General features: G+C 37.5%; 1 protein-coding gene across 5 annotated transcripts in view; it reads right to left on the bottom strand.

Annotated features, from left to right (window-relative positions):
• The window catches only part of IRAK1BP1 (interleukin 1 receptor associated kinase 1 binding protein 1), a 26,223-nt gene extending 12,496 nt beyond the window's left edge, over positions 1–13,727 (bottom strand). For 2 of the 5 annotated variants that reach the window (XM_038554578.1, XM_038554579.1), the window contains exons 1-3: positions 13,242–13,727; positions 12,820–12,858; positions 5,238–5,303 (exon numbers count right to left, since the gene is read on the bottom strand). In XM_038554578.1, coding sequence (XP_038410506.1) covers positions 5,238–5,303; positions 12,820–12,858; positions 13,242–13,556 — 420 coding nt within the window. In that variant the 5' untranslated portion in view covers positions 13,557–13,727. The remainder of the gene's footprint in view (positions 1–5,237; positions 5,304–12,819; positions 12,859–13,241) is intronic. The other 3 variants (XM_038554577.1, XM_038554580.1, XM_038554581.1) reach the window with 3 other exon arrangements.

Here is a 13,727-nt window from a genome sequence, read left to right as displayed (position 1 = left end):
AATAATGTGATTACAAATGTATACACATAAACCTATTTTATATACTCTCTTGTACTAGGTATATTAAATTACAAAACAGGTTGATACATAAGTACTTCCCATCTCCTTGGTCAAGAAAACTCATTAGAAATTTCGGTACTAAAAAAGAAACTGAATTCCAAAATAGACTTTTTTTTTTTTTTTTTTAAAGTAAACTCTAGGGGATCACTGGGTGGCTCAGCAGTTTGGTGCCTGCCTTCGGCCCAGGGCGTGATCCTGGAGTCCTGGGATCAAGTCCCAGGTCAGGCTCCCTGCATGGAGCCTGCTTCTCCCTCTGGCTGTGTCTCTGCCTCTGTTTCTCTCTGTGTCTCTCATGAATAAATACATAAAATCTTAAAAAAAAAAAAAAAAAAAAACTCTACTCCCAATATGGCGTTCAAACTCATGACCCCAAGATTAAGAGTTGCATGCTCTGCTGACTAAGCCAGCCAGGTACCCCCCAAGTAGGTGAGATTTTAAGTGCCTCTAATAAATTTGTCTCTTATTGGATAAATCAAATCTCAGTTTATTAAAAATATCTGCAAATGAGACTTCTGAATTATTGCTAATCTCAATTACCATAAAGAAACAGCCAAAGGCCTTTTTAAAAATACTTGGTAGTTCTAATTTCCATAAAAGGCAGGTGGCTATAATACTGAACAAACTACATGTAGTAAGCTAGACTCTTTTCGATTCTAGGCGAGATTCTAGAACAGATTATTTTAAAAATTAGTTTATAAGAAATTAGGAAAGAAAAAAGTTTTTATGAGAAGGAAAGAAGATAAGGCCTTTTGATTCATTTTGTTCCATTGCCACAGGCCTCAAGCACTTTGCATATTTTCTTTTCTTTTTGGTACTGCCACAATCTATTCTTTTCTTTCCTCTTTAAATCTCTCCCTGCTTTCTTGGTCCTGTCTCTGAAGAAAAGAATACAAGTCTTTTTCACATTAACGGTCCTCCAAGAAGGCATCAGGAATAACAAAATAAGAACACAGGAATCTAATACTAAAATCTTGTAAAGTTCTCTAAAGTCTTGAGTTTCTTGATGAGATGTAGACAACTCATCTGACTTTTAATTTTGCTTTTATTCCTAAGAGTGAGGTTCACCAACTTATGCTTTTCTTCTAATCTCTATCTTCTGAACCACTGCCAAATTATTTCTATCCAAAGGCCAACCTATTGAGCATGTAGATTTGAGATTATTAAGAACAAGTCATGATGTACTAAACTTGACTTCCTAGCTGGCAAGTTATTAGAGAAATACTGTAGCTCTAAAGGCTTTATATTTTACTTATTTAGACAAATATTGGGATATACTGACATACAGTCTTCATGGCAACATTGTTGGTTAGGGTCATAGTTGATTAATGCTACTTAATATTTTTATTAATTACACAGATGGGTACACAGATGATCAGATCAGCAGGTGACAGAAAGCTGGCAGGATAGAATATAAACACTGCTTGATAAAATCAAGACCCAAAAAGATCCTATAGGCTCAAAACACAGGTCAAACCTAGTGGATAAAATTTTACAGAGATAAATATAAAACTTATACTTCATTTTGAAGTAGCAATAACAAAATATAAAATAGAAATATGATTTAAAGCAGTATGTGAGAAAGGCAGTTCAGCAAATTGTAATTATTAATTATAACTGAGCTCAAAAGAAGGAAACAATGTGATGCAAGTGCTAGAAGTTCATTTTTCAACATTTCAAGATAAGGAGATAGTCATCTTTTTCTCATACGGGCTGGTTCACTATAGCTTAGGTGCTTTAGATGGAAATTGGTCGACTCGATAAAGAGTTTGTCTTATTATAAGAAATGATGACTAAAGAAATTGGGGATTCTTACCCCTGGAGAAGAAAAAAGTAGCATCAACATGATACTGAACTTCCAAGTATCTACCTGAAGGAACAAGTATTATAGCCTTTTGTTCTTGAAGAGGTACATAATGGATGAATAATAGTGAGTCTATCCTGGCTTAATGTTACAAAATTTTGTATTATGATTAGATGTCTGAAGATGGAATAAACTTTTTATACTCGTGCACTTATATAATTTCTAACTTTTGATTATCTTTAAAATAAAGAGAAGCAGCAGGGTAGGTAGAAGTTTATAGATAAAGAATCTTTAAAGTGCCTTTCAGGATGAAAATTTTAGTTATTATGTAAAATAATGTTCTACTATCTGATCTTACTTTGTATATTTAACTGTCCATGAGAATATTGGTATATGTTAGACATCATTTTGTACCTTGTGACCCCACCACCCTGGTCTCCACTGACTGCTGATGCTAACCTAAGAGCAATCATGTATTAGATTGCAGGATTTAAGAATTCTGGCTATCAGAGAGCCCTATAAAATATAAACATTTTCTGAAGAAAATGAGTACAAGACATTAAGAAGTAAATACAGCAGAAGAGGAGCGGTGTTTAGCCAAGTCCTCATTTAGTCATCTTCTTATAGCAAAACAAGCAGCTCTAATGCATTTTTTTTTTTAAGATTTATTTATTTATTCATGAGAGACATGGAGAGAGAGGCAGAGGGAGAAGCAGACTCCCCGCAGGAGCCTGATGCAGGACTTGATCCTGGAGCTCCAGGATCACGCCCTGAGCCAAAGACAGACACTCAAATGCTGAGCTACCCAGGTGTCCCTCTAAAGCGTTTTTTGTAACTGTACAGTGGGTCCCTAAAACAGCTGTCTAAAAAACATGCCCATTTTCCATGAGGCCTATGTATTTGCTGGGACCATTCCTTTTCCTCCTTCCTTCCTGTATCTTCACAATAAAGCCCATTAACTTAAGATACTTAAAAGATAACCTGAGCCAATGTACATTCACTACAGCCTAAAGCCCTGACAGGTAGTAACTACTGGAGGAGTTCCAGAATACTCCTGGCTTTTGATCTCCATAAAACGGATTCTTACCACTCTGTTCTTCATCCTGTTGTGTTGATTTTTTTTTTTGACACCCAGTCTCTCTTGTGAATATTACCCAGAGATCCCCCAAACAGAAAAATCTATTTTAAGAAAACAATTGAAATGAAACAATGATATCATAGTGTATATCATAAAAGTCATATTAAAACTTTTCTTATCTGAGAAGATTCATAACTCCCTTTTTAAAATAACTCCTTTTTAAAACTGAAGTACAGTTGGCACACAATGTTACATTAGTTTCAGGTATAAAACAGTGATTCAACAAATCTATACCCTTTTTAAGATTTTAAGTAATCTCTACACCCAATATGGGGCTCAAACTTACAACCCCAAGATGGAGAGTCACTAACCAAGCCAGCCAGGTGTCCAATAAGTCTATACCCTCTATGCTCACAAGAAGTGTGGCCACCATCTGTCACCGTACAACACTATTATAATACCACTGACCATATTCCCTATGCTGTACCCTTCATCTCCATAGTTTACTCATTCCATAACTGAAAGCAGGTTATCTCTCGCTCCCTTTCACCCATTTTGCCCATTTCCCCAGCTCCCCTTTATCCTGTTTTGAAAGATACTTTTCAGTCCCTATTATAAAATAAATTTTGCCATGTGGATCCATAAAATTATCCTAAGTAATTTAAAAATCCCTTGAGATAGTTCAATTTTAAGTTGAAAATCACAAAACCATTAAAATTAGTATTGGAGCAACAATGTTTGTAGAAATTACTATCTCAAAGAGGTAAGAAACCAATTTCTATTCTAATTCTTGTAACAGTCTTTGAGAAGTCTGAGCCCAGGTTATCTGAGATTAAAATTATATCCTTAAAATTAGAAAAATAACATATTATATGCCTGAAGGTAGGACTAGATGATTTCTCAAGATATTTCCCACCTCTAAAGATAATCTGCCTAGATAAATAAGAGTCCACTCTAACTCCATTCTTGTTTGCTTCCTGTGACAAGCAGGCAGTATGGACCTCGCACATAATCCCAAGATGTTTGGAAGCTGAAACAAATAGCAGTCCTATAATCTAACTACAATTATAACATAATTGTATAACAAATAATAACATGATTTCATAAAATCCAGATCATAAAATCTTTAAAGATAAGTAAAAAGTATAGGCAATTGTAGGAACTAAATGTTATCATTGAGTATACAAAAATATTTTGTTCTTTTTAACTTGGGCAAAGGTTGAATAGTTTTTATTTATATTTTTAAAATTATTTATTCTGAAGAATTTATTTTTAAAGATTTATTTGAGAGAGAGAAAGCATGAGCAGGGGAAGGGGTAAAGGGGAGGAGGGGGCAGAAGGGGTAGGACAAGCAGACTCCCTGCTGAGTGGGGAGCCCAATTCAGCTGGATCCCAGGACCCTGAGATTATGACCTGGGCCCAAGCCAGATGTTTAACCAACTGAGCTATCAAGGCGCCCTTAAAGATTTTATTTGTAAGTAATCTCTAAACCCAATAGGGGGCTTGAACTCATAACCCCAAGATCAAAAGTTGAAAGCTCTACTCATAAGCCAGCCAGATGCCCCAAGTGGTTATTTTTAAAGATTTATTTATTTTAGAGAGAGAGAATCTCAAGCAGACTCCTCAGTGATCACAGAGCCCAATGCAGGGCTCATCTCATGACCCTAAGATCATGACCCAAGCCCAAATCAAGAGTTGGATGCTGAATCACCCTGGTGCCCACAAGTGGTTTTTATTTTGAAATAAAATTTAACTTACCACAAACACAGTAAAATTGCATTATAAAAAAAGAATGTTGAAAAGTGTGTCAATCCTTATGTAAGGACTTTATTAATTTGCTTTTTATCTGAGAAGAAGAAATTTCTCTCCAGTAGTGTTTCCTGCTCATGAAGTGGTAACTTTACTAAAATTTTATTCAGGTGGCAATTAACTGCCACTTCCTCCTTGCTATTTTTATTCCATTTCAAAACAATTTCTCTCAAATAAATCTCATTAAAATTTATTTTAAAAGCTCACGCAGGGGTGCCTAGCTGGCTCAGTGGTAAGAGCATGCGACTCTTGATCTTGGGGCTATGAATTCAAGCCCCATGTTGAGTGTAGAGATTACTTAAAAAAAAAAAAAAAAAAAACTTTAAAAAACCCACAGATATTAACACCAAAAATGATTTTGAGAAAAATAATCTTTTATCAATACCATGGGAAGCATTTTTCCTGTACATTTCAGTTCAAGAGTAAAATAAATGCAAATTGTCCCCATAAAGTCATGCTGTTTCCAATTATGTTATGATAAGTACATACCTCTGCCTCCATGTGATAAGCATTTTCCACTCTTCTAAAATCCTTTGTCACAGTTACATTTTCTGCCTGAAGCAGAAAGTACAAGAGTATAATTACTAAAGGTTTGGCTACTAAATGCAGGGACTCTAAAACATAAAGCAGAAACCTGAACTTATTAAAATCAGAATAACAGAGTATGCAGAAAGAACTGATTTGCTTGATGTTTAAAACTTTCCTAAAAGTTACATGAAGTAAATTCAAAGTCTACAAATACTTGCTGAAAATTTCATCATTGTCACTCTGTTTGTAGTAATTTTTACATTAGCTTGTACAAAAAGTATGAACTTAGACTGGTATACATATGAGGAATTATTTGTACATAAAGCCTTCTGGATGTTATAGGAGTCTGCTGATCATGCTAAATAAGCCTAAATTTGTTTCATCATAGATATATTCCTGGTAATGTCTGACTGGTGGGCTCCCACACAAAATATGAGCTTTTTCTGGTTATCTGTAGGGTAATGGTTCCTAAGCAGAAGGCAATTTTGCTCCCCAGGGAAATTAGCTAATGTCTAGAGACATACTTGATTGTTAAAATGGGCTAGAGAAGTACACTTTTATAATGTCCTAAGTAGACACTGAATAAATGCTTCTGTTTACTAGAAACTGAGGAGGTTCCTAAGACATGGGACTAATTCTAGGAAAACTGGAACAGTCCCAGGTAACTGAGGACAAGTTGGTCATGTGATGGGTAGGGGTCAGGAATATAGCTAAATATTCTAAAATGCATAGGACGGCAAACAAAGAATTATCTAATCTAGGATGTTAAAAATAGTGCAAAGATTGGGAAATCCTGCCATTTTGGGTACGAACTAAAAAAATACTAAAATATACTAGCCTAGTCCATTAAGTTTTCCCAACTAGGCTCCAGGGAAGCTATTTTATATCCAAATATAAAGGGCAGATTTTAAAAGACAAAAAGGTCAGTATAAAAATAACTACTTAAGTCTATGAAGGCAGCAAGGTAACATTCTCAATAGGTATAAAAAAACCTTGTCATGGCTGGAATACACTTAAAAAGGACAAACATGAAGAAAACCACAGAACTTCACACACACACACACAAAAAAAAAAATGCTTGAAAAAACGGACCAGGATGCAATATTGTAAAATCAATAATTCTCTTGAAATTAATATATGAATACTGCAAAATATGAAAAGAAGTTTTATTTGGACTCCAGAATTTTACACTCTCTGGATTTTCTGATTGTATCCCTGTGGTGTAATTTAACATGTCCCTTGCAGACAGGAAATCTTCTAGTAGAAAAGTAATGAGGGCAGAACTTGCCTTTCAAATGTTTTACAAAGCTATAATAATTTAAATAATGTGGTACTAATGTAGCAGCATAACCAGGATCAAAGAACTAGTATTCCAAAACTAATCCAAGAATGTCTGAAGATTGCAAATATAATACCAGTAACATTTCAAAACAACAGGCACAGCAAGCAATATGGAATCCTCATGACATACAATCTGCCCCTAATCTCTCTGAGCAGCAACTATGTGGTTAAAGGTAAATCCGGATTAGGTCTAAACCATTCAGGATTATCACACCTAATTTGCTACAAGATTAGGTTAAAAAATGGGCAGAAATCTAAATGTACACTAATTAGTATATGCCATTTCTCTGGCCAGACAATTTAGATCGTCCATTTAACATGTCCTGTGAACTACAGGAGTATTTGTTTTTATATGGTTGCAGGAAATAAGAACTATTGACTTTCTTGTTATGGTACAGTACGTGGTATAAGGCTTGGGAATATTGTAGCCATTTTAGTATCATGCAGGAAGCACAGGAAAGCCAGGAGAACTGCATCAAAACAGAGCCTTGACCATTGCATACCTGATGTGCATATTATTCATTTAAGATTATGAAAGCAATACTTTTAATTTTTATTATTATAATTCTTAAAATACTTTTTTTTTAATAATACTTTTTTAAAAAAATATTTTACTTATTTATTCATGAGAGAGAGAAAGAGAGAGAGAGAGATTGGCACAGACATAGGCAGAGGGAGAAGCAGGCTCCATGCAGGGAGCCTGATGTGGGACTCGATCCTGGGTCTTCAGGACCACATCCTGGGTTGAAGGCAGCGCTAAGCCACTGAGCCACCCAGGCTGCCCATACTTTTTGTTTTTAAGGGCAATTCAAGTTAACTTCTTGCACATGCAGTAAAAGATAAGATTTCAGTACATGATTTCAGTACAGCAACTTACCCATTTAGGAGAAAACAAAACCCTTTTCCTTACACCAAAGTGAATTCCCACACACCAAATATTTAAGTAGTATCAAGGGTCCCTAAAGGTTCCAGGAAATATTAGTTAATAGTTATATAACCTTAAGCTTCGGAAGGATCCAATAAGTGTTACACCAAAGGCAAGAAACATATAGAAAAGATTAATGAATTTGTCTAAATAAAACTTAAACATTTTGTATGTTCAATACTGTAAAAGGTATATGGCAAAGATGAAATTGGGAGAATTTTTTGCAATACGTGGAAGACAGAGTTGTTGATAAAGTTCCCTTAATCTTGAAAAAAGAAGATCAAAGCCAGAAGTATCACAATCCCAGATATCAAGATACACTACGAAGCAGCAGTAATCAAAACAGTAAATATTGGCACAAAAATAGATGCATACCAGTGGAACGGAATAGAGCTCAGAAATAATCCCACACTTATATGGCCTATGACAATTAATTAATCTATGACAAAGGATGCAAGAATATACAATGGGAAAAAGGCAGTCTCTTCAACAAATGGTACTGGGAAAATTGGACAGCTGCATGCAAAAGAATGAAACTGGACCACTTTCTCACACTATACATAAAAATAAACTCAAAATGGATTAAAGGCCTAAATGCAAGATCTGAAACCATAGAATTTCTAGGAGAAAACACAAGCAATAATTTCCTTGATATTAGCCATAGAAACTTTTTTCTAAATATGTCTCCTCTGGCAAGGGAAACAAAAGCAAAATTAAACTACTGGGACTACACCAAAATAAAAAGCTTCTGCACGGGGAAGAAAATCATCAACAAAACAAAAAGGCAACTTACTGAAAGGGAGAAATAATTTTAAATAATATATCTGAAATATCCAAAGGAGATAAAGAATTTATACAACTCATCACCACAAAAACAAATAATCCAATTAAAAAATGGGCAGAGGACCTGAATATAGATTTTTCCAAAGAAGGCATACAGATGGCCAACAAACACATGAAAAGATGCTCAATGCCACTCACCTCAAGGAAATGCAAATTAAAACTACAATGAGATACCACCTTATTATGTCAGAGTGGCTAAAATCAAAAACAAGAATAACAAATGTCGGTGAAGATGCGGGGAAAAAGGAAACCTGTACGTGACTGGTGGGAATACAGACTGGTGCAACCACTGTGTAAACCATATGGAGGTTCCTCAAAAAGTTAAAAATAGAATTACCATATGATAAGTAATTCTACTGCTGGTATTTACCCAAAGAAGACACAAACACTAATTCAAAAAGATACCTGCATCCCTATGTCCATTGCAGCATTATTTACAATAACCAAAATATAGAAGCAACCTAAGTGTCCATCCATAGGTGAATGGATAAAGAAGATGTCTGACAGACATTCAAACACACACACATTGGACCATAACTCAGCCATCAATATGTTGGATCTAGAAGATATAATGCTAAGTAAAATAAATCAGCCAGCAAAAAAACAAATACCATATGATTATATTCATATGTGGAATTTAAGAAACAAAGCAATTGACCAAACAAGGAAAAAAAAAGAGAGACAAAAAAAGATTTAACTACTGAGAACAAACTGGTGGTTGTCAGAGGGAAGTGGGGAGTGGGATATAGATAAATCGATAAAGGGGATTAAGAGTACAACTATCTTTTTAAAAAATATTTATTTATTCATGAGAGGCACAGAGAGAGAGAGAGAGAGAGAGGCAGAGACACAGGCAGAGGGAGAAGTAGGCTCCCCGCAAGGAGTGGGATGTGGGACTCGATCCCTGATCCTGGGATCACAACCTGAGCTGAAGGCAGACGCTCAACTGCTGAGCCACCCAGGCATCCCAAGAGTATAATAATCTCGATGAGCACTGAGAAATGTACAAGATTGTTGAATCATTATACTGTACAGTAGAAACTAATTTTTAAAAAGATCCCTTAAATTAATAAAGAAAAAACAACAGAAAAAATGGACAAAGTATTATGAATTGGCAATTTACATGAAATAAAGTTTAACTTCAAATGTGAAAAAAACATAAAACATTGGAAGTGACAGTAACATTTTTTTACTGAATTGGCAAAATTAAAAAAAATTATGCCCATTATGCCTAGTGTAAACTTTTCATCCTAGACTGTAATTTTTCATAAGCCTGAAAGTTTGTATAAACCAGGAATTAATGTCCAAAAAACATAATTAGGGATGCCTGGGTGGCTCAGTGGTTGAACATCTGCCTTTGGCTCAGGGTGTGATCCTGGAGTCCCGGGATTGAGTCCCACATCGGGCTCCCTGCATGGAGCCTGCTTCTCCTCCCTCTGTCTATGTCTTTGCCTCTCTCTTTATCTCTCACAAATAAATAAATAAATAAATAAAAATCTTAAAAAAAAAAAAAAAACCCAAAATCAAAAAGCATAATTAAGAACATGTATAAATACCTAGCAACAAGGATATTAATTTTGTCACCATTTTCAATAATGAAAAGCTGAAGCCAACTTGTATGATATATTCAATCTATTCCTACTACTCCCTATCTTAATTTGAGCACATCCAGAAACAGACTCTGAGCCAAGGATGTGAGTATAAACAGTTAATTTTTTTTTAAGGATTTTTATTTATTCTTTTTTGAAAGAGAGAGAGACACACACAGAGAGAGAGAGAGAGAGAGAGGCAGAGACACAGGCAGAGGGAGAAGCAGGCTCCATGCAGGGAGCCCGACATGGGACTCAATCCCGGGTCTCCAGGATCAAGCCCTGGGCCGAAGGCTGCCCTAAAGATTTTTATTTATTTATTCATGAGAGACACAGAGAGAGGCAGAGACATAGGCAGACGGAGAAGCAGGCTCCATGCAGGGAGCCCAATGTGGGACTCCATCCTGGAACTCTGGGATCACACCCTGAGCCACAGGCAGACACTCAACCACTGAGCCACCCAGGCGTCCCTAAGCAGTTAATTTTTTAAGATGATCCCAAGAAACACTGTAGGGGAGTGGGAAGTGAAATGGAAGGAAAGTAAGCCATTAAAGTATGTATTGCCAAGCAGTCACCACTGTGGGCAACTGGAACTTTTATCTGCAGAGAAACTCTGGCAATAAGGCAGAACACGTACCTCAGAATTAAGCTGCCCAAGAGGGAAGGTGTCTTTCCCCTCTCAGTTGTTAGTTCAAGGCTGCTAGAGCTTGAGGAGGGGTTAATTCTCTGGCACTACTGACTGGCCCACTTGTAGGTGGAGCCAGGAAAAACTGGCAAGGAATTAACAAGTGTTGGCAGATGGAAGTTGGGCCTGTATGCACACAAATGTGAAGTGCCAAGGGATACAAGTGTGGGGTATCAATAGCATCTGCTACATCCCCTACTTAAAACTTAATCACCCACTGCCAAGACAATAAAGCAGCAACACACTACAGTGGTTAAGAGCAAGGGTTTTGAGGTCAAAATTCTTGACTAGAGTCTAAACTTTGCCACTTCCTAGCTGTGTGACCTTGGGCGGGCTCCCTGCCAATAATCACTCGGATCCTGTGAGTTCTCAACCATAAACAGCAATTGAAATGCATTTTCATGTGGTCGGAATGAGTATCAAATGAGATAACATTTGTAAAAGGTCTAGCATTAAGCAGGGTTTTTTTTTTTTTTTTTATATAGCCAATAATATCCAAACTCCTCATTATAGCAAACAAAGCCTTTCTCCATGCTCTGTCTACAGCTTTCTGAACACATTTTCTTCATAACACTTACTATATATTAGTTTATTCCTATCATGAGACTCCTTCAGCACAGTACCTATGTTTTACTCATTCTCTATTTTTGGTGCACAGCAACTATTACACATTTATCAAAAAAAAATATACAATTATGAGTAGGCAAATACTGGAGCTTACAGCCTATGAAGAGAACATGCAAACCACAAAGCAAAATGTTATATATATAAAGTATAGCCCATGAATGCAAAGCAAGTGATACAAAAAGGTCTGTGCTCTGGAGAGGTTTAGAATATGAAGAAGACACCAGTAAAGCAAGAATTAAAATACAGACTAAGTTTTATTACAAGTGGGAAATGGAGTGTGGTATGACAGACACTAGTGTTATGTTAGAAAAGGAATGCCAAGGAGGTGAGGTTGGTTGGTTCTTAAAGGAAAAAATGGGCATCAGCTAACATAACAGGAGAGGCGAGATAACAGGAAATAACAGAGAAGTAGGCTCCATCTATTAAGCAGAGTAACCTGAATACGAGGAAACCTTTAAGTAGGGCAGTGATGTTTATAAAACCCAAACTCCAAAGTCTAAAATGAATAAAGACTTTGCGAAAACCCATTATAATTCATCCTGAAAAGTAATATGATTTTTTGCATTATCTACTGAACAAATCATCTACATGACTGCTTTCTTCCATTAGCAAAGATAATGGGTAGATTACTGACCTTCTATCTCTTGCCTTGAACACTGAACCCTAATGTAATTAAGTTAATGCAGTAATTTATTGTTTTACATATTAGAAGTTACAGCCATGTGAACTTGGTATACATTTTACATAAATAACTTAAGAATTAGTTATATTATGCAAACAGGACTGCAGCAGGGACAACAGTTATTTTGAGGAAATTTTTTCTACATATTAAACCATTTAATTCACATTGGTTATAAGTATTTGAATTCTTTTAAACTGTGAAGTAATTAAGACATCTTTTCCAATTGACTTTTTAAATAACTATACTAGTAAATGCAGTACAAATATATTTTTTCCTTAAAGACTTGCTTTTTAGGTGTGGGTCATGTTTAACAATAGGCAGGAAGCATTGTTATGAACTTGGTGTTACCCTGGATAAATCACAATTCTGGCCTTTTGAGTCCTACTGTGTAAAATGAGGAAATTGGGATAGTTGACCCATTCTGTGGCTTCTAATTTTCTTGTATTCCAATTATCTGGAGGCAACTGTGGCTGGAAAAAAAGCGGATTTTAGTTTCAAGAAGACAACAAATACCAACCTACCTGAAATTTAGAGCATTATTTAACCTCTTTAAATCTAAACGGGGATATTAAAACCTGACTCACAAAGCTGTTGTTCAGATTAAATAAAGCTGGTTCGCTTCTTTCCTTTTTAGAAGTGGAGCTAAGATGTAGTTAGTGTTTGTTTCACCGACATCTCTCGTTAAAACGTAGCAGTATTTCATTTGTGTGGCATCTACAACATGTTGGCTTAAGTGTTTTGAAAGTTCAAAACGAAAAATATTGCAGACATTTTTAAATGGAATTCATTTTTCCTCCCCACGTTACTGTCGGCGGAAAAATGCTGAAAAGCCACTTAATGCGAAGCCTCACCCGGTGGGGAGGGAGCAGGCCACGCTTTCCGCTTGCCAACTGCATGGTGAAGAATCAAAACAAAGAATGATTAGTGTGTAGTACACGGACTTAGGCAACCATTTTACATCTAATGGTCAGGCCTGACAGTTCATCCTATCGAGGTTAAAAACAAAATTATTGGCGACAAATACCACCAAATAAAAACTTACTCGATTTGCATTCTTTCACTTTATAAGCCACTGAGGCTTACCTCAGTAAGGTAAGCTTACCTCAGGTATCGGCAATACGTCGCCGGCCGCAAGTTTCCGTCGGCCAGGTCGCGGCCTCAGTAGTACCGGGAGACCAACGTGCCCCTGACCCTCCAGCCCCTCCACGCCGCCTCCCGCAGGGACCCGCGGGGCCGGAAGTTCCGCCCGAGGCCTCCCTCACGAAGCTCTCACCTGCAGGCCCTGCTGTCGGAGGCTCTGCGTGATGTAGTCCAGGCGGCGGCAAACGCTCTTCTTGGCCTCAGCCGCTGCCTCCTTGGTGCTGCTCACCAGCACCGCCACCTGCGCGCGGTCAGGGCTCGCAGACACCTCCGCAGTGCCGCTCACGTGCACCTCGCGGGTCGCGCTTTGGGCCTGTGCTGAGGGGCCGGGGCGGCGGAGGCCGGGCAGCGCCTCACCGCCCGAGACCGCATTGTTCTCCCGGCCCCGGTCAGCCCAGGGAACCAGTTCCACGAATACCCGCGACTGAGGCGTCCGTTGCAACGACATAGTGATGGTAGCTATGTTTCCATGGCAACCCAGAGCCTACGGCGGCCCTTCCGAGCCAAAGCACGCCACGGCTTTCTGGTGCGCGGCGCAAAGGGTCCCGGGAGGGGCTGGGAGGCCCCAGTGTTTGTGGAGCGTGCGAGCTAGGAGTTGGTGTTTGCCGGGCCAACGTGA

The sequence above is a fragment of the Canis lupus genome, chromosome 12 (assembly GCF_011100685.1).
Source record: "Canis lupus familiaris isolate Mischka breed German Shepherd chromosome 12, alternate assembly UU_Cfam_GSD_1.0, whole genome shotgun sequence".
Taxonomy (NCBI): Eukaryota; Metazoa; Chordata; class Mammalia; order Carnivora; family Canidae; genus Canis; species Canis lupus.
The sequence above is the reverse complement of the archived record's forward strand: the minus strand, read 5'-3'. Positions and strand labels throughout refer to the sequence as shown.